The sequence below is a fragment of the Aspergillus saccharolyticus genome, assembly GCF_003184585.1.
Source record: "Aspergillus saccharolyticus JOP 1030-1 unplaced genomic scaffold BP01scaffold_32, whole genome shotgun sequence".
NCBI lineage: Eukaryota > Fungi > Ascomycota > Eurotiomycetes > Eurotiales > Aspergillaceae > Aspergillus > Aspergillus saccharolyticus.
Genome location: NW_020290642.1, coordinates 87186 through 103638, shown reverse-complemented (window position 1 = coordinate 103638; position 16453 = coordinate 87186). Strand labels below are relative to the sequence as shown.

Sequence of the window (16453 nt, the reverse complement as noted above, 5' to 3'; positions counted from 1 at the left end):
TTTCATCCTCTCCTTTCTGCTCTTGCTCATCTTCGTCTTCCATCCAATAAACCAATCATCCGGGATTGCGACCCCCCGGCCCTGCCCACTGAAATCACTCACTCTCGGTCCCATTTACTCCAATTCCTCCTCTTCTTTGCTGGCCGCCAGAGAGAAGCGGCCCTTGGGCTTCCCGGGCTCCTCGTATTCTACTGTCAGCCGAGCCAGATGGCCCAACAGATTCTCGATCTTCAGATCACCCTTGTCCCGCTTGGCACGTCCCAGGTTATCCAACCACTTGAACTTATTCAACATGACATACACCAAGGCGATCACGATCTCGACGCCCAGGGAGTAGCCCCAGACCCGCACCACCGTCACAATATCCGTCCAGCCATTGCTAGTCTCCACGAACTGGTCGGCCGGTATGGTGGGCATGTCCTGGTTACTAAACCAGCCGAAGAGACAAAAGATCGTGGCCAAGATGTCCACGCCGAGAATGGCGGTCACCAGATGGATGGACGGCCAGGTGTCCATGCCGCGGGTGACGAAAATCAGCCAGTTCTCCGTTAAGGCGACTTCCAAGAACAAGACCTCTTGAATGGATCCCCAGTTTTGGATGATCCCACCAGACGGCAAGAACATGCTACCACGTACCACCCAGGTTCCCAGGGCGAGGAGCAAGCCCAACAGGACCGAGATGAACCAGATCTTCGGGAGTTGCCATTCCACCGGCCGAAGGTCGAATGATGCGTTGTCGTATGCCACTGCCACGGTAGCCAGATCGGCGAACAAGGCCAGAAAAACAATCAGCTCGACTCGGATGCTCTCGTTGAGAATAATCATGGATGTGACCAGATAGATCTCCAAATGCAAGCAAAGCGCGATACGGTACTGGATGTATGCCTTCATGCGGTGGAAGATCTGCCGCGCTACCTTGATCGAGTCAATGATGGTAGATAGGCCGGGCTCCAAGAAAACAATGTCTGAGGCCGATTGCGCCGCCTCGGAAGCGCCTTCCACAGCAATACCACAATCAGCCTTTTTCAAAGAGGGCGCGTCGTTGACACCATCGCCTGTCATCGCCGTTAGGTGGCCTCGATCTTGGAGCATCTGCACCACTTGGTATTTATGCTCGGGAAAAACTTCGGCAAAGCCGTCGGCTTTCTCAACTAGATCTCCGGCCATTGCTCCGCTGAGGCCGCCGTGAATCAACTTGTCCGAGTTATACACCTTGGTGCCGAGGGCCAGCATCTTGCAAGTCTCTTTTGCGATGGCAATCGCGTCACCAGTGAGCATCTTGACACTGATGCCTAAGTTCTGAGCTTCGGTAATCGTCTGAGCTGTGTCTTCTCGGGGCGGATCGAACATAGGAAGCATGCCTAGGAGAGTCCAATCTTCACCTTCTCTTTGCACGGCGACACCGAGCGAGCGGAAGCCACGATGAGCAAATTCCTGCGCTTTGGCTTTGTAGTGGTCAGCGGTCTCCTTGGAGCAGTTGGTCAATTGAAGCACCGCCTTGGGTGCGCCCTTGGTGCAAGTATACCGAATCCCGTCGCAGCTCGCAATGGTTACAATGCGCTTGGAAACTGGATCAAAGGGCGTGAATTTCTCAGTCTTCCAGCCGCGGCGCAAGATCTCTCTGGCCTTGGGGTACTGGCGGAGCGTAAGAATGGTCACCTTATCGATTGGGTCAAGGGATTCGATGTTGTGGGATGATGCCAGGACCGCCACGGCAAACATCCAGTCCACATCCACACCTTCGGCCACATACGGCTCACGAATGCTGAGCTTATTGGCTGTCAATGTACCCGTTTTATCTGAGCACAGGATATCAACGCCCTAGTGACTTGTCAGTCTTGCTCAGTCTTCTGCGTGGTATTCAACATACCGCTAGTGATTCGATTGCTGTAAGTTTCTGCACAATTGCCTTTTTCTTTGCCAGATACGCTGCACCGACTGCCATGGTCGTGGTGGTGACAACAGGCAGACCGACCGGCACACCAATAATGAGCAGAGCAAGAGTGTAGTGAAGAAGCGTCTGTTGACCAGGCGAGGCGATAGGGATGTGGCGGAAGAAACCACCGATCCAAGCGGCCAAGATCCATGCCATAACAAGAATCAGGAGCGAAGTTCCAATGTTGTCCATGACAATCTCAAAGTGGCCAGCGCCCTTGGCCGACTGCACCATGCTGGCTGTCTTTCCGACAAAGGAGTTTTTCGCGCCAGTTTGCACCACAGCATAGGCCTTTCCACGCTTGCAGCCGGTCGTGTAATAGATCATGCCGCCCATATAACGATCCACAGCCAAGGACTCTCCGGTGATGGCGGAGTGATCGCAGGCCAGAATGGGGTACCCGCGCTTGGGCCTTGACGGTTGCTTTCCCTCTTCGGGGCTTGCGGCCTCGCCTTCGGCTTGCTTTTCAGTCTTTTCGGGCTCGTTGTCCTCGAGGTCAGACTCGGATGTACTGCTGAGATCGCCTTGCTCCAGCATTCTCTTGTATTCTTCGAATCCAGCTGGATCATTGAAGTCGCAAATGACCTTAGCATCACCAGGGACGACATGACCTTCGGAAACAATAATCTTTCAACTTCTGTTAGTCATAGAGTGTGCTAATCAGAAAGCCATGGGACCTACCACGTCGCCAGGAACAAGCTCTCGAGCAAGAATTTCCTGTTGCTGCCCATCACGAATAACCGTGGCTCGCATGGCGATATCACCTTTCAAACTCGCGACCACGTCCGCGGCTTGCTTTTCTTGGTACCAACCCACGGCGGCGTTCAAGCAGAGGATACCGATGATAACACCGAAGTCAATCCAGTCATCGAGACCAGCAGCCAGAAGTACAGCCAGTTCCATCACTACATTGGGTTAGCAACGGCTGTCTGCCTTTGGTCAAGTGGACGGCAACGCACCATAAAGAATAGGGCCCCTGAAGTAAGATAGGATCTTGGCAATCGGGTTCTCCTTCTCGGACTGCAGCTCGTTCCAACCTGAGCGACGCCGTCTGTCGGGCACCTCGCTGCTGTTCAAGCCCCGGCGAATATCTGTGAGAAGCCAGTCCTCAGGGAAACCCTGCTGCTGATCGACGTGTTTGACGAACACCTTGCGCTTCTTCCATGGCGCATACCACACACGCTTCATCTCCTCTTCGCCCTGGGCTTCATCGCCTCTTCCCTCGCGATAGGTAGAGGCATACTTAACCAGCTTCCCATACTCGTCGAGGTTACTGTAGTCCTCTTTGTAGGAGACTCGGGAAACGCGCCGCGAGTCACGTCGCTCCGAGCTCGAGGGCTGGGCTTGCTGCGCGCCGCGTTCAAGGTCGCCCGAAGGGGCTCCCTGCTCAGCCATGATGTCTAATCACTTGCCTTGTACAGCGGGGGGGAATTACGTTCGCTTGTCCTGTGTGTCTCTGATGCCACCCGTCCGTAACACGACTGGGAGGAAAGATGCGAACGCAAGCGAGAGCTGGCGAAGCAGACAAAATGAAGACCGAAGCACACGATAGACTGGAAATGTCACCAAGGCCTCCCCTGCACGACCAGAGAAGAAGATGCAAAAGAGTAAAAGGCTCGGCAGCTCTGAGCGCGGAAGTGCAGGAAGGAGCAACTTGTGCGGACAATCATGCTGACGTAGTAGATTTCTACAAGGCTCCGGGTTTCTGCGGAGAGGCTTTTGGCTGAGAGGCCGGTACCTTAACACCCAGGTTTTGCGTGGGTGTAACAGTGTTTGGCGCGACCGCATGCCCGGGAGCCAGTGACGGCGAGTGGCCAGACAACGATTGACTCTCTCTCTCTCTCTCTTTGCTAGGGGTATGACTCGTTGATTCGACCACTCGCCGGGGTCTTGACGTATGAGACATGATGAACGACCGGAGAGTATGGTCTGGAGAGTGACGGGCCGAGTGCCTACAGGAGCCAGGTCATTTGATGAGCGATGCGAATTGACTTCCAGACGCTGGACCTTTATCCAGGGATCGGAAGTCCATCAGTCACCGGCACGGGCGGCGAGTGTTGGAGAATGGATACTGGTTAGACGACGAGCGGCAGTGGAGATAACCAGGAATGAGATGCCTGACAGCTGCCAGAGTGGGGTAAGTCGATCATCATCTGGCCAAGCCTGGTGAGATGATTAATTGCTGTGGTGCGAGATGAGGTGGTGGACTCGCAGCGTTTGAAGGAGATATACATCGGACGTCCGCATTGGGTTTAGCGGAGCAAGAGAAGTGAGGTAAGCATTGAATGCAACATCAATTCTGTGCTGAGTCTTCGACGTAATCGACTCATCATGATGTTTGTTCCTTTCCTCTTCTGCCTCGATTAGAGTACCACAGTAAGTACAAGTCGGGCTGGGATGAAGAGTCGCATGCATTCCCGCCAAAGTTTGGTGGTGACGGCATGACTTTCTCCAGCCCGGTGGTTACCAGCACCCGCTCACTTGACGGGAGCTGCTCCCTCCGCCATGTATGTAGTTCACGGTTACTGCGAGTGTGATATGATTTAGCATAGTCTACTGGTGCAGTCACTCATCAAGGCCGATCTTCGTAAGAATAATGAAGTGTCAGGCTGTGCGTCCTTCCCGCTATGAATATTGGTTCGGGGATTAGTTACCCTTAAACTACCCGATTCAGCAAGAACTACCTCGATAGTCAGATGAACCACATATAGTCTTCTCCTCCCCACCTCTCTTTTTCGAGTCCCACCTTTCTTCCCTGTCATATACTCCCATTACCCACAAGTTCCATTATAAGGGGGACTTGGAAAGATACCTAGCCCACCTACCGATGGGTGATTGCTAGACCGCAACCGTAAGCCAGCCATCTTCTATGATTCGCAATACTATCGCCATGCGCTGTACGCTACACGCTATGCCAGCAATGCATGTTCCCCGAATCAAAATGTTCGAAGTAAAAAGAATTCAGGCGTAATAGTTCCATGCCCCATCGACCTTAAACTTTTTCGGCGAACCCATGCTCCTCCAGCCCATCCGCACCCGTATCCGGAGTCGCCACGGAGGACTGCGACTCGGCGAATTTCTCCGCCGCGTCATCGAGGCGGCCGTAGACACGGGCGTGGCGACGGGGCTGATTGGGGCCTGAGGCGGGAAGTTGGTAACCTCGTAGTCTGTTGGGTTGAAGGGAGGGGGGGAGTACTGGTTAGTGGCCTGTAGGAGTGTGTGTGTGTGGGGGGGGGGTTGGATCTGTTGACATGAGAATGACAGGAGGGGAAGGGGAACAGTCCTAATAAAAAGGGAGACGGGGGAGAAAGAAGGGTTGCACGCACCGTGGCCCTTGGCCCTTGGGTTCTGGGAGCTCGGAGGCATATCGCCGCTGAAACGCCTCGGCGTCTGCGTCGAAGGTACCCCGTTCGATACTCTCTCTGATCTGCGCGAAGAAGACATCCATGATGTGGTGATTGTGGATCTGCAGGAGGGACCAGGCGAGCATTTCCTTGGCGGAGAGGAGGTGGTGGAGGTAGGCGCGGTGGTGGTGACGACAGGCGTAGCACTGGCAGGATTCCGAGAAAGGGCGCGTGTCGGTCTTGTAGTCGGAGGACCAAAGGTCATAGGCTAACGGGATAGGGGGACGCGAGGTCGTCGGCGCCGGGGATGAAGGGGGCGGGATGAAGGTGAAGTCCAGGGCGATACCGGCGTCGGAACAGATGCTCATGAAGGGGATGGTGTGCAGGTCCGCACCCCGGGAAACATCGCGTAGAATCTCGTGGGGAGTCGCTGGCGCGCCGAAGAGGAGGCGTGGGAGATCGCCCAGCCCTTCGGAGACGGCGGAGAGCGAGGCCGACTCGTATAGTGCCAGGCCGGAGATGTACCGACGCATCTCGGTCTCCAGGTCCTGCAGATAGATGGACTGTTCCGCATTCTCCAGCGGAAGCACCGGTGCAAAGTAGACCGTATTTAACCGGCTGTTGGTGTCTTTGTTGTTGTATAATTGCTCCGTGGCATGCGTCGTGTAAGCATGGGTCCGGTCGACCATCTTTCCGCGCCGCTTGTTGCCCGGGTTGTGACCCTGCATGAGGTCGGCGAGACCGATGATGATGTCGGGCCGCAGGTGTCGAATGGCGTCCAGGTAGTGGTTCGCCTCGAGTTGTCTGTAGCCCACCGAGGTGAGGATCGCGACGGAGTTGGGGGTGTTCGACGGAGGGCATTTGATCGGCGGCTCGCGACGCGGGCCCATGATCAATAAGATGTCATCGGGGAGACAGATGAAGTTGCGCAGCGCCGACTGGTTCGGCCCCGTGGGGACCGTATATGCAGGAGGAAACGGGTTCTTAGGGGTTTGTCTTTCTATGACTGATGATCTACGCCCCCTCCGATGGGCATGCATGTCAGCGGAAATTTTGCCTCTTTTTTTTTTTTTTTTTTTTTTCCCGTGGTCATTCCGATATAAGGCTTCTGAACGCCGGTCCAAGAGCAAGGGGCGGGAGGAAGCTCGTACAATCTTCAAGGCCAACAAAGAGACTGCCAATGGCAGTTTGATCGCGCATGAGATCATGCGTTACATGGGGCACAACTCCCCGAGATGTCAAAGGGATATAGTGCGGCGTGGAGATGGGTTTCCTGCCCGCAACGACCAGTCTTCCCAGCCGCGGGGTCAGGATCGAGGCGGTAGAGGTAAAGTTGAGCATCTCCTGTGGTGACTGGGAGGATGACTCGGGAGCCATGACGACCTGTGGGCACAGGAAGGGCGATCAAGAGAGGTGGAGGAGAAGTAGGAAGATTGATGGATTATGGAGGAAGTTCTCGTGGATGGGAATGATTGAATTGCGGGTAAATCGTGGTTTGTCCCCGCGGTCTGGCCCGATCGGGTTTAAGTCGAGGGACCACCGCCTGCGATAAAGTCGCCTTCAAATCATCATCGTCTCTGTCTTCCCTTCTTATGATTATCCACCCCGAGGAAACACATCTACTTTCCATAAACACTACACGATGCAAGCGCCGCCTCAACGTGGGGCTCTCATCGTCGTCGAGGGGCTGGATCGTGCAGGCAAATCCAGCCAGTGCGAATCTCTATACCAGAAGCTGCAACAATCGGGTCGCGCAGTCAAATATCTTCGATTTCCAGGTACTTTTAGACCACCATCTTTTTTCAAAGAGAGAGAGACATGGCAGAAACTTGCTAATCGTGTGTCAAGACCGAACTACCGCCATTGGAAAAATGATCGACGGCTATCTACGGTGCCAGTCGCACATGGACGACCATGCCATCCACCTTCTTTTCTCCGCAAACCGCTGGGAGGTTGCCCACAGCCTGGAAGAAGATATTGCCCGAGGGACCACCGTCATTGTGGATCGGTATTCGTACTCCGGTGCTGTGTACTCAGCCGCCAAGATGAATCCCGCTTTGTCTCTCGAATGGGCATGGACGCCAGAGATTGGGTTGCCTCAGCCCGATCTATGTCTGTTTCTAAGTATCTCTCCCGAAGCAGCTGCGCAGCGTGGAGGATTTGGGGTTGAACGGTATGAGAATGCGGCCTTACAAAGCCGGGTGCGCGAGTTGTTTCAGACCATCTTCCGCCTGCAACAAAGCGGCAACATCCGCACCATCGATGCGGGAAGATCCTTCGAAGAAGTTGCGCAGGAGGTTGAGATAAGCGTTCTGGATTGCATCGCCGGCCTAGATGCTATTGGTCCGTTGAGGCGATTTCAGTCGATCACTCACTGACCACTCTGTCGACCCACAATCGTAGCGAGTCCAGGGCGGCAGTAGCGTCAATGCTCAGTCTAACGTATATATCTCTTCGCAGTCGCTGTCTTCTATGATGATTTCGGTCCTGGTTGGGATCGGCTGGGATTGTGACTCCGATATGTTCTTCGAGTCCAGATCCATCTCTAATGACTCAGTCCAATTTTCATCCAGACTGATGTCGTCAGGGAGACCATCCATGAGCGCATGCTCGTTATCTGTTTCTTTGACAACAGCACTCCGCTGCCCTGAAGCAACCTCGGTCCCATGTGAAGTAATGCTCGCTTTGTTCCTTTTCCTCTTCGCTTGCGCTTTATTGTCCCCACGATTTCGCAGAGTAAGCTCCTGCATCATTAGCGACCATGGAACCGTCTTCCCACACCCCGGACAAGCGCCACTGATCGGGACCAGCCGATCTGGCTCATCAGCAGCCTCCAAAAACTTCTTTGACAAACACAATAGATGACTTGTGCAGGAGCAGTTATCCTGCGAGCACACCACTACCAATTCTCCGTCGGGCACCAGGGGTACCGCGCACACGCCACACCGACAGTCCTCCGAGTCCTCTAAGAGAAAAATGGCCTTATCTAAGTAGTCCTGCATGTGCGTATAGGTGACCTTCAGGCCGGTCACACCTTTCACCTTCTCCTGTTCCCCCGTAGCCGGCAACGGGGCGCCAGCACAGTTTCCATCCACAATCACCTCCAGATGATCGGGGAGAAATCCCTGCACCCGATCTGCCAACGCCCTCCAGGTCTGATGCACATCCGAGGCGAAGAATCGCACCTGGAGGGGCCAGTGCGCAAAGGGGGTCGCGCGTAAGAGGGTATGGAGATCCTCCAAGTGAGCATTCATGGACCGCCGCGAACCCCGGCCTTTGGGTCTCGGGGCGGAATGATCTGGCGGGTAGTTGGCGGTGATCTGTCGTGCCCTTTTCGGGTTCTGCCAGGCCCATCTACGGAGCAGTGAGTCCTTGCGTCTGCCCGGTCGTGTGGAGGAGAATCGATGGCTTACTCGAATTGTAAGGCGGCTACGCGGCTGGGGAACCCTTCCACGGTCAGGACCATCTCCCAGGGGCGTTTGTCGTCGTGGTGCGTCCTGCGGGCGCCACCCTTGGATTCGCCATTATGCTGAGCGAGACGTCTGGCGGGGTGTGGAGTGGAGCCGATGTATAGACAAGCGGGCTTTTTGGTGGAGCGGAGAAGATAGCAGCAGTAGTACGCTGGAATGGGTTTGGTGTGGTCGCGGTCCATTGGAGGGAAAATCGGAGCAGAAGTGATTGGAACTTACAGTGTCCCATTTGGCTGGCTTTTGGTTAGTGTGTGTGTGTGTGTAGTAAAGGGGAGTTGAATTCCCTTCCGGGTTACGGTGATGGGGGGAGGGGGGAAGAGGAACATTCAAAACCCCAGTCTATTTATTCCCTGTTGTTGTGGTTGTTGTTGTGTGGTTGTTGGATGATGACCAAGGATCACATGACGGCTAAAGTTTTCTACCACTTACGGGTTGCTGCTGCCAGAGCCTCCGATGATCGACTGATTCGGTACTTTTCAAAAGTCCATGAGACATCATCTCTCTTAGTAGTATTTACTTTCACAACTGAACATGTTTTGTGTGATCCATCATTGCATGACTCCAGGATACATTCACCATCTCATCCCTGGGCCATGTGATGCTCAACCAGGCCTAGTATTGATGCGGACTCGGCTCGATAGTCCGTCTCAGACTTGAAGTGAGCATTGCCTGATCTCTGTCTGACGGAGTATGAAGTACACTACGGAAGTCGTTTGGCGGTTGGTTGGTTCCGGACCATGGCTTGACGTGTCATATATACCATTGCATCCAGGCAGTGGAATGCCTTCCTCCTGCCTGGTTTCTGAAAGTGATGGAAGGATGGGTTCGCATTCCTGTCGGAATTGCGAGGGCTGGGGGGGAAGAGGAGAAAAGAGATTCGGTATTTGTTCGTACGGGTCCAATTCAGCTGGATTCCAAGACTTCCTCCATCTTCTCCATTTTACCCCATAGGTATGAATTTACTTCTTTAACTTAGAAAAAGCATTACTGGGATGGATGATTCCATCGATCCAGTAGACAATACCTTAGTCAATAGCTGTCAACAAAGGTGAAATCATGTACGTTCGCTGTATTCCAAGAGAGTCAGTGTTGGTGACCGGAACCAGCCCCAATTCAAGGGTTACATCACCCCGTTTGCAGGTGAAAAGAATAAGAGAGAGAGAAAGGGGGAGAAAGGAAGAGAGAGAGAGAGATCTTACCATACCGTAAAGGCAATTACCACTGTGATAGTTCCGTTGATTTTCTCATCGGTGATGCGGACTATGACTTTTTTTTGCAATGACAGTTCGGGAGGAGGGCATCAAGAGGACATCTTTTTATTGTTAAATCTTGGGAAATGGAAAGACGACTTCAAACCAATTCCGAGAAACTCCACACTAAACTCAGCCGGGTTCATCTCGGCCTTCCCTGGAACGAATTGCTGGATGACTGACTGACTGGCCTGGCCTACCCTTTCTTTCCCTTTTCCCTTTTTTCCCACCCACCCAACCCCCAATAATCCATCAAATTATCCCCCCATCCCTCCTCCTCTTCCTCCTCTTCCTCCACTCTCTATTCCCTCCTTCTCCTCCATTTCCTCCTCCTCCTCCCTCCTTCTCACTCTTTTACTCTTTTTACTCTTGGAAACACTCCCTCCAGTTACTTCCCTTCCCGCTCACCCACCCACTTCTTCCCCCCCTCCCCTCTCTCCATCTTATCCATCCATCCGCATCTCTTAAGATCTTCCCCCCTCAACACATACTTTTACTCATCTCCTGCTGACCGCCCTCTGCTGCTGACTATTCTCTCTATTCTCCCACCTCCTCTCCGGCTTGGCCTTCCCCCATCCATGTGTTTTTCGCATCGGATGCTGGTCCCCTTCCGTCCGCGGTAACTCTACGCGCAATTTCGCCCTCCTCCTCCCACCCCCCTCCCCCCGATTCCGCCCGTCCTTTGTCAAAGAAGAAATGGTGGCTCCGGCCTCAACAGGAGGCATCTCCACGGGCGTTCCGCCTTTAGCGAGTCGCCAACCTACCAGATCCTCCAGTACCCATCCTTCGCACTCTCACAATGTTCCCTTGAGCGCCCGACGGTCCGCGCCCCTCGATCTGTCCACCGTCGAGCGACGCGGCCAACCCAATGCCCCTCGAGAACCCACCAAGCGAGTTCGCCCCCATGGCTTGGAAGAAGCTCCGACCTATCGTCCGACGGAGGAGGACTTCAAAGACCCCGAGGCATACATTCGCAGCATCGCGCCGGAGGCTAGTAAATATGGGATCTGCCGAATCATTCCACCGGAAGGCTGGCAACCTCCCTTCGCCATAGACACTGAGGTACGTTGTTCGTGTGGGACCTGGTTGGCGTCGCCCAAGTTCCTCCACTGCCCGGGGGGTTGAAAAGAGTCACCTGTCTAAAGGGGGCGAAGCGGCTGACGAGAAACTCTTCCACAACAGCGGTTTCATTTCAAGACCCGTCGACAGGAGCTCAACTCGGTCGAAGGAGGTATGCCCCCGCGTTCAGCCACGTCTGCCGCCGGTGGAGCTCCGCAGCCCAGTTCTGACCCGGAGCCAGGGACTCGTGCAAACTTGAACTACCTCGACCAGCTAGCCAAGTTTCACAAGCAACATGGTACCAACCTCAATCGCTTCCCCAGCGTCGACAAACGCCCCTTGGACTTGTACAAATTGAAAAAGGCGGTCGAGGTGCGCGGGGGCTTTGACGCGGTCTGCAAGATGAAGAAATGGGCAGAGATCGGGCGCGATTTAGGCTACAGTGGCAAAATCATGTCGTCTCTATCGACCTCGCTCAAAAACTCTTATCAGCGATGGCTCCAGCCCTACGAGGAGTATTTACGGGTGGCGAAGCCGGGCGTGCAGCAACAACTGGAGCTCGAGCATGGTGGTCCATACACTCCCTCGCCTCACCCGTCGCCTATGCCCAAGAAACCCGCCTCCTCCGAGAACGGCACTCCATCGGCCACGCCGCAACCGATGTTGAGCGCCCCCGCCCTTGCCTCGAGGGAGGTCGACGCGACCCCGGAAAAGCCCACGCCGCCAGTCGATCCTACCCCACCCCGACCGATGGCTTCCGGCTTCACCGCCGTCAATACCGGTGGCTTCACGGCTGTGAATCGCTCTCCATCGTTTGTGGCGGTGAACAGCGCGCCGGCAGTGAAGCGGGAGGCTGACAATGGTTCACTCACGCCGAAGAGTGTCGCCGAGCATCCGGGCAATGGCCATGGGGCTCCTCCCATGAAGCGCGCAATCAGCCACGAGAGTGGCTCGCAACCCGAGAGTGGCGAATTAGATGCGAACGGCCGTCGCAGCAAGCGCCTTCGGAAAGGTATGTGATCGCTGGTCGGCGAGTGAGATGGCTGTGAACTGACGCAAAAAGTAGATGCGCCTCTGCCCACTGTCTCGGGATCCCACATGAGCCTCCTCCGTCCCGCCCCCCCTAGGCAACGCAAAACAGATATTCGTAAGAATGGAGATGTAAGCTCGTGTTCTGAGTCCGGTTTGCTGCGGCGCGACTCGGCTAACGTGTGCTAGAAATGCGAAGTCTGTGGGAAATCGGAGGACCGGCCATCGATCCTGCTCTGCGATAGCTGTGATCATGGATATCATAAATCCTGCCTCGATCCGCCCATTACTACCACGCCCGAATACGATTGGCATTGTCCCAAGTGTCTGGTTGGCACGGGCGAATTCGGTTTCGAGGAGGGTGGGGTGTACTCGCTCAAACAATTCCAAGAGAAAGCGAATACATTCAAGAAGAAGTACTTTGCCTCCAAGATGCCCTTCGACCCTGTCCTCAATACCCATAAACGCGAGTCGGAGGACGACGTCGAGCGTGAATTTTGGCGTCTGGTCGAGAGCTTGACGGAAACCGTCGAGGTCGAGTATGGTGCTGATATCCACTCCACCACGCATGGAAGCGGTTTCCCCACCATCGAACGCAATCCTCTCGATCCCTACTCCGTGGACCCGTGGAACTTGAACGTTCTGCCATTCCATGGGGACTCGCTGTTTCGCCATATCAAATCCGACATCTCCGGGATGACGGTTCCCTGGGTCTATGTTGGCATGTGTTTTTCAACCTTCTGCTGGCACAACGAAGACCACTACGCGTATTCGGCCAATTACCAGCACTTTGGGGCCACCAAAACCTGGTATGGCATTCCCGGTGCCGATGCAGAGGCGTTCGAAGAGGCGATGCGGCAAGCCGTACCGGAACTGTTCGAAGGCCAGCCGGATCTCCTCTTTCAATTGGTCACCTTGATGCCACCGGACCAGCTCAGAAAAGCCGGGGTCAGAGTCTACGCGCTCGACCAGCGGGCGGGGCAGTTTGTCATCACGTTCCCGCAAGCGTATCACGCCGGGTTCAATCATGGCTTCAACTTCAACGAAGCGGTCAATTTCGCGCCGGCCGACTGGGAGCCGTGGGGCGCCAGGGGTGTCGTGCGCTTGCAAGAATTCCGGCGACACCCGTGCTTCTCGCATGACGAGTTGCTCCTGACGGCTGCCGCTCGCGATTCGTCCATCACCACCGCCAAGTGGCTCGCACCCGCGCTGCAGCGTACCTGCGCAAGGGAGTTGAATGACCGGGCGGTTTTCGCCGCACGCCATCGGGAGGCCGCTCCGCACACCTGCACCGTCTTCTCGGCGGACCCGGCGCCCACGGGCGAGTGCCAGCTGAAATTCATTGTCGAAGAGGAAGACCTGCCTGAAGATGACTACCAATGCCAATATTGCAAGGCGTATACCTATCTGGCGCAGTTCCGATGCCGGAAGACCGGCAAGACCGTGTGTTTGCCGCACGCAGAAACCTACGACTGTTGCGGAGAATCGCTGCCGCAAAGGCTACTGGGTCCGGATCACGTCCTGCGCTACCGCATGAGCGACGAGACCTTGAAGGCGTTGGTCTCGAAAGTCCAGGAACGCGCCAGGATTCCCGAGGCATGGGGAGAGAAACTCGACAAGATCCTAGACGACGAGCCCAAACCCCAATTGAAGGTCCTCCATAACCTACTAAGCGAAGGTGAGAAAATCCCATACCATTTGCCTGGTCTCCCAGATCTCGCGGCCTTTGTCCAGCGCTGCGATAAATGGGTTGAAGAAGCAACCAATTACATTACCCGCAAACAGCAAAACCGGAGGAAGAACGAGAAGTTGTGGCGCAAGGGTACTTCCAAGGCTGCGCAGCTGGAAGAACGGGATCGTGAAGTTCGCAGAGTAGAAAACATCTACGCCCTTCTTACAGAGGCTGATAAACTGTCGTTCGACTGTCCACAGATGGCGGCACTGGAAGAGAAGACCCGCGAGATCGAGAAATTCCGCCAGGACGTTAACGCTGCCCTTATGAACCCCCACATTCGATCGGTCCAGGACGTCGAAGATCTGGTGGACTCGGCTCGCAATTTCAACGTGGATATCCCCGAGGTTGAAAGACTCGAGCACATCCTCCAACAGATGAAATGGAACGAAGAAGCGCGCCGCAAGCGCGACCAATATTTGACGCTCCAGGACTGCGAAACCCTGATTCGCGACGGCGAGCAACTGGGATTATCGGCAGACACCAATGACCATCTGCTCTATCTCAAGGAACTCCGTCGCCACGGTGAGGCCTGGGAAGCGAAGGCCCAAGAACTGATGGCCGTGGAATCCGTGCACTACCAGCAATTGGAAGCTCTGTCGGCGCAGGCGACGCGCTTCCCCGTCTCGCCCAAGACCCTTGCCGCGGTCGATGCCATATTAACCAAGCAACGTGAGGCGCAGAAAAGGATCCAGACCCTCTATGAGAAAAGCAAGGATCCGGATTTCCGGAATCGCCCGAAATACAAAGAAGTGCGGGAACTGATGGAGTCCTTGGAGGAACTGAACAGCCGCCCGACCGGCGCGATTGACCTGGAGCGGGAACAAAAGCGTCATGAAGACTGGATGCGCAAGGGCAAAAAGCTTTTCGGCAAAGCCAATGCTCCCCTGCATATTCTGAAGTCGCATATGGAGTATGTAGAAAAGCGAAACTCGTATTGTTTCGATCTCGAAGATCGCTGCCGGCCTCCGGTGGAACCCGCGTCGAGGGACAACAGCCCGGATGGTCTGTTGGAGAGCAACCCGACCCCTAGCATGTGGGGCGGGGGCAAGTCACGGAAGCGCGATGTGTTCTGCATCTGTCGTCACTCTGAAGCAGGCATGATGATCGAATGCGAGGTCTGTCATGAGTGGTAAGTTCGATTGGGTGGCTGCGTTGTCCCTTGAAAAAGCGCGTCACTAACCTCGGTCTTTAGGTATCATGGAAAATGCTTGAAGATTGCCCGGGGCAAAGTCAAGGAATTTGACAAGTACACCTGTCCTATCTGTGACTGGCGGCAGAAGATCCCGCGCGATGCTGCTCGTCCCAAGCTGGAGGACCTGCTCGAGTGGCAGGCCGAGATACCTGGTCTGCCGTTTCAGCCCGATGAGGAGGAGATCCTGGACAATATTGTCCATCAAGCCACCACCTTCCGCGATTTCCTGCAGAGCTTCACCAATGCGGCCTGCACGACTACCGAGGAAGTGCCGACCTTGATCTTCTATTTGCGCAAGATCGAGGGAGCCGAGGTCTTGTTGGCGTACGAAACCAATTTCTTCCGTCAGGAGATCCACAAATGGGCGCCGGTTGCTCCGGAGGCGCCACCGATTCTCGAGCAGTCCCTCTCGACCCGCAAGCCTCGTCCGACCAAGCAGCAGAAAATCATGGCCCAGCTCGGTGTGGAGCGGCCGGAAGATCTCCCGCCGCACTTGCGCTCCAAGGCGCCCAATCCGGTCAAACGCAAATCGATCGATATCACGACGAGTCGGCCTAGCCTGCTTCAGCCCTCGCCTGGCGGTGGTGACGGATCCCAGTCGGAGTCAGGGCCCACCTTGACCCTGGGCGATTCGCAAAATCCGCCGTATCCGTTCTCCGCCAGCTACACGCTTGCCGCCAGCGACTCGACGCCGGCCTTTGCGCCGGGATCCTCAGCTTTCTTGCCCCACGTCTCCTCGGCCGACTCGCCTTCCTTTCCGCCCCGATCGCCTCCCCTCCAGCACTCCGGTCTGGATACATCTTTGTTCAGTTCTCCGCGATTCAGTCGGGACCATCACGACACAGCTCCTGGTGTGGTTGACTCGCAGGATCCCTTCGATAGTAGTCCTCGGCAAAACCTGGACGATGTGTTTGCCGACCTCACCAACCAGGACACCGAAGGGGATCCGGAGGTGGAACCCGAGCCCGAGCCCATGGAGAACACACATGCCAACGAGGCACTGGAGGTTCTCGATGTGAGTAATGGCGAGAGCCATTCCGATCATGATGAGTCTGATGATGGTAACGTCAATGGTCACGTGGATGTGGACGATATCGAATAAGCGTGCTTCTTCTTCTTCTTTTTCTCCTTCTTCTTCTTCTTCTTCCTCTTCTTCTTCTTCTTCCTCTTCTCCTTCTTCTCTTCCCTTCTCTTTCCCTTTTTAGATTCCTTGACGTTGCATCCTGGCATTCTGCGGCGTTCCCAAGTTTTCTTCTGGTGGTTTTCAGTGTGTGGTTCATGAATGGGTAACGGTGTTGACGAGTCTGGGGATTTGACTTCGAGTACTACGGTGCTTTAATGTTTGTTGTTCTGGATTCGGTGTATCAAAAGGACCCGGCGAGCAGGGTCTCACAAGTGCTTTGTGTTTCATTTCGTCTTAGTAATGGCTTGCTACGCC

General features: G+C 55.0%; 5 protein-coding genes across 5 annotated transcripts; 2 read left to right on the top strand and 3 right to left on the bottom strand.

Moving 5' to 3' along the window:
- Positions 1–114: 114 nt before the first annotated feature.
- BP01DRAFT_367915 (putative plasma membrane H(+)ATPase) lies at positions 115–3331 on the bottom strand (the record flags this gene model as incomplete). Its single annotated transcript, XM_025576484.1, has 4 exons — positions 115–1821; positions 1871–2563; positions 2618–2841; positions 2896–3331. The coding sequence occupies 4 exons, from the start codon at positions 3329–3331 to the stop codon at positions 115–117; spliced, it is 3060 nt and encodes a 1019-aa protein (XP_025428697.1).
- Positions 3332–4813: 1482 nt separating this feature from the next.
- Positions 4814–6764, bottom strand: BP01DRAFT_127988 (tRNA-ribosyltransferase family protein). Its single transcript, XM_025570454.1, has 3 exons — positions 6432–6764; positions 5263–6286; positions 4814–5103 (listed from the first exon to the last, which is right to left on the bottom strand). The coding sequence occupies exons 1-3, from the start codon at positions 6655–6657 to the stop codon at positions 4929–4931; spliced, it is 1425 nt and encodes a 474-aa protein (XP_025428696.1). The 5' UTR covers positions 6658–6764; the 3' UTR covers positions 4814–4928.
- Positions 6765–6922: 158 nt separating this feature from the next.
- On the top strand, positions 6923–7658 carry BP01DRAFT_302485 (bifunctional thymidylate/uridylate kinase; the record flags this gene model as incomplete). Its single annotated transcript, XM_025572076.1, has 2 exons — positions 6923–7058; positions 7129–7658. 2 exons carry the CDS (start codon positions 6923–6925, stop codon positions 7656–7658), a joined length of 666 nt encoding a protein of 221 aa, XP_025428695.1.
- A 54-nt stretch (positions 7659–7712) lies between these two features.
- On the bottom strand, positions 7713–8932 carry BP01DRAFT_302735 (structure-specific endonuclease subunit SLX1; the record flags this gene model as incomplete). Its single annotated transcript, XM_025572087.1, has 2 exons — positions 7713–8634; positions 8694–8932. 2 exons carry the CDS (start codon positions 8930–8932, stop codon positions 7713–7715), a joined length of 1161 nt encoding a protein of 386 aa, XP_025428694.1.
- A 1764-nt stretch (positions 8933–10696) lies between these two features.
- Positions 10697–16117, top strand: BP01DRAFT_302544 (putative PHD transcription factor (Rum1); the record flags this gene model as incomplete). Its single annotated transcript, XM_025572080.1, has 5 exons — positions 10697–11062; positions 11183–12071; positions 12123–12220; positions 12278–14952; positions 15016–16117. The coding sequence occupies 5 exons, from the start codon at positions 10697–10699 to the stop codon at positions 16115–16117; spliced, it is 5130 nt and encodes a 1709-aa protein (XP_025428693.1).
- Between the last annotated feature and the right edge of the window lie 336 nt (positions 16118–16453).

Bases quoted from the DNA above. Each gene is read 5' to 3' on its own strand.
- BP01DRAFT_127988 (XM_025570454.1), bottom strand. From the start codon at position 6,657: ATGGCTCCCGAGTCATCCTCCCAGTCACCACAGGAGATGCTCAACTTT. The intron at 6,287-6,431 runs GTACGAGCTTCC...GTAGATCATCAG, and splicing joins CTTTGTTGGCCTTGAAGATT to TCATAGAAAGACAAACCCCT. The intron at 5,104-5,262 runs GTGCGTGCAACC...TCAACCCAACAG, and splicing joins CCCAAGGGCCAAGGGCCACG to ACTACGAGGTTACCAACTTC.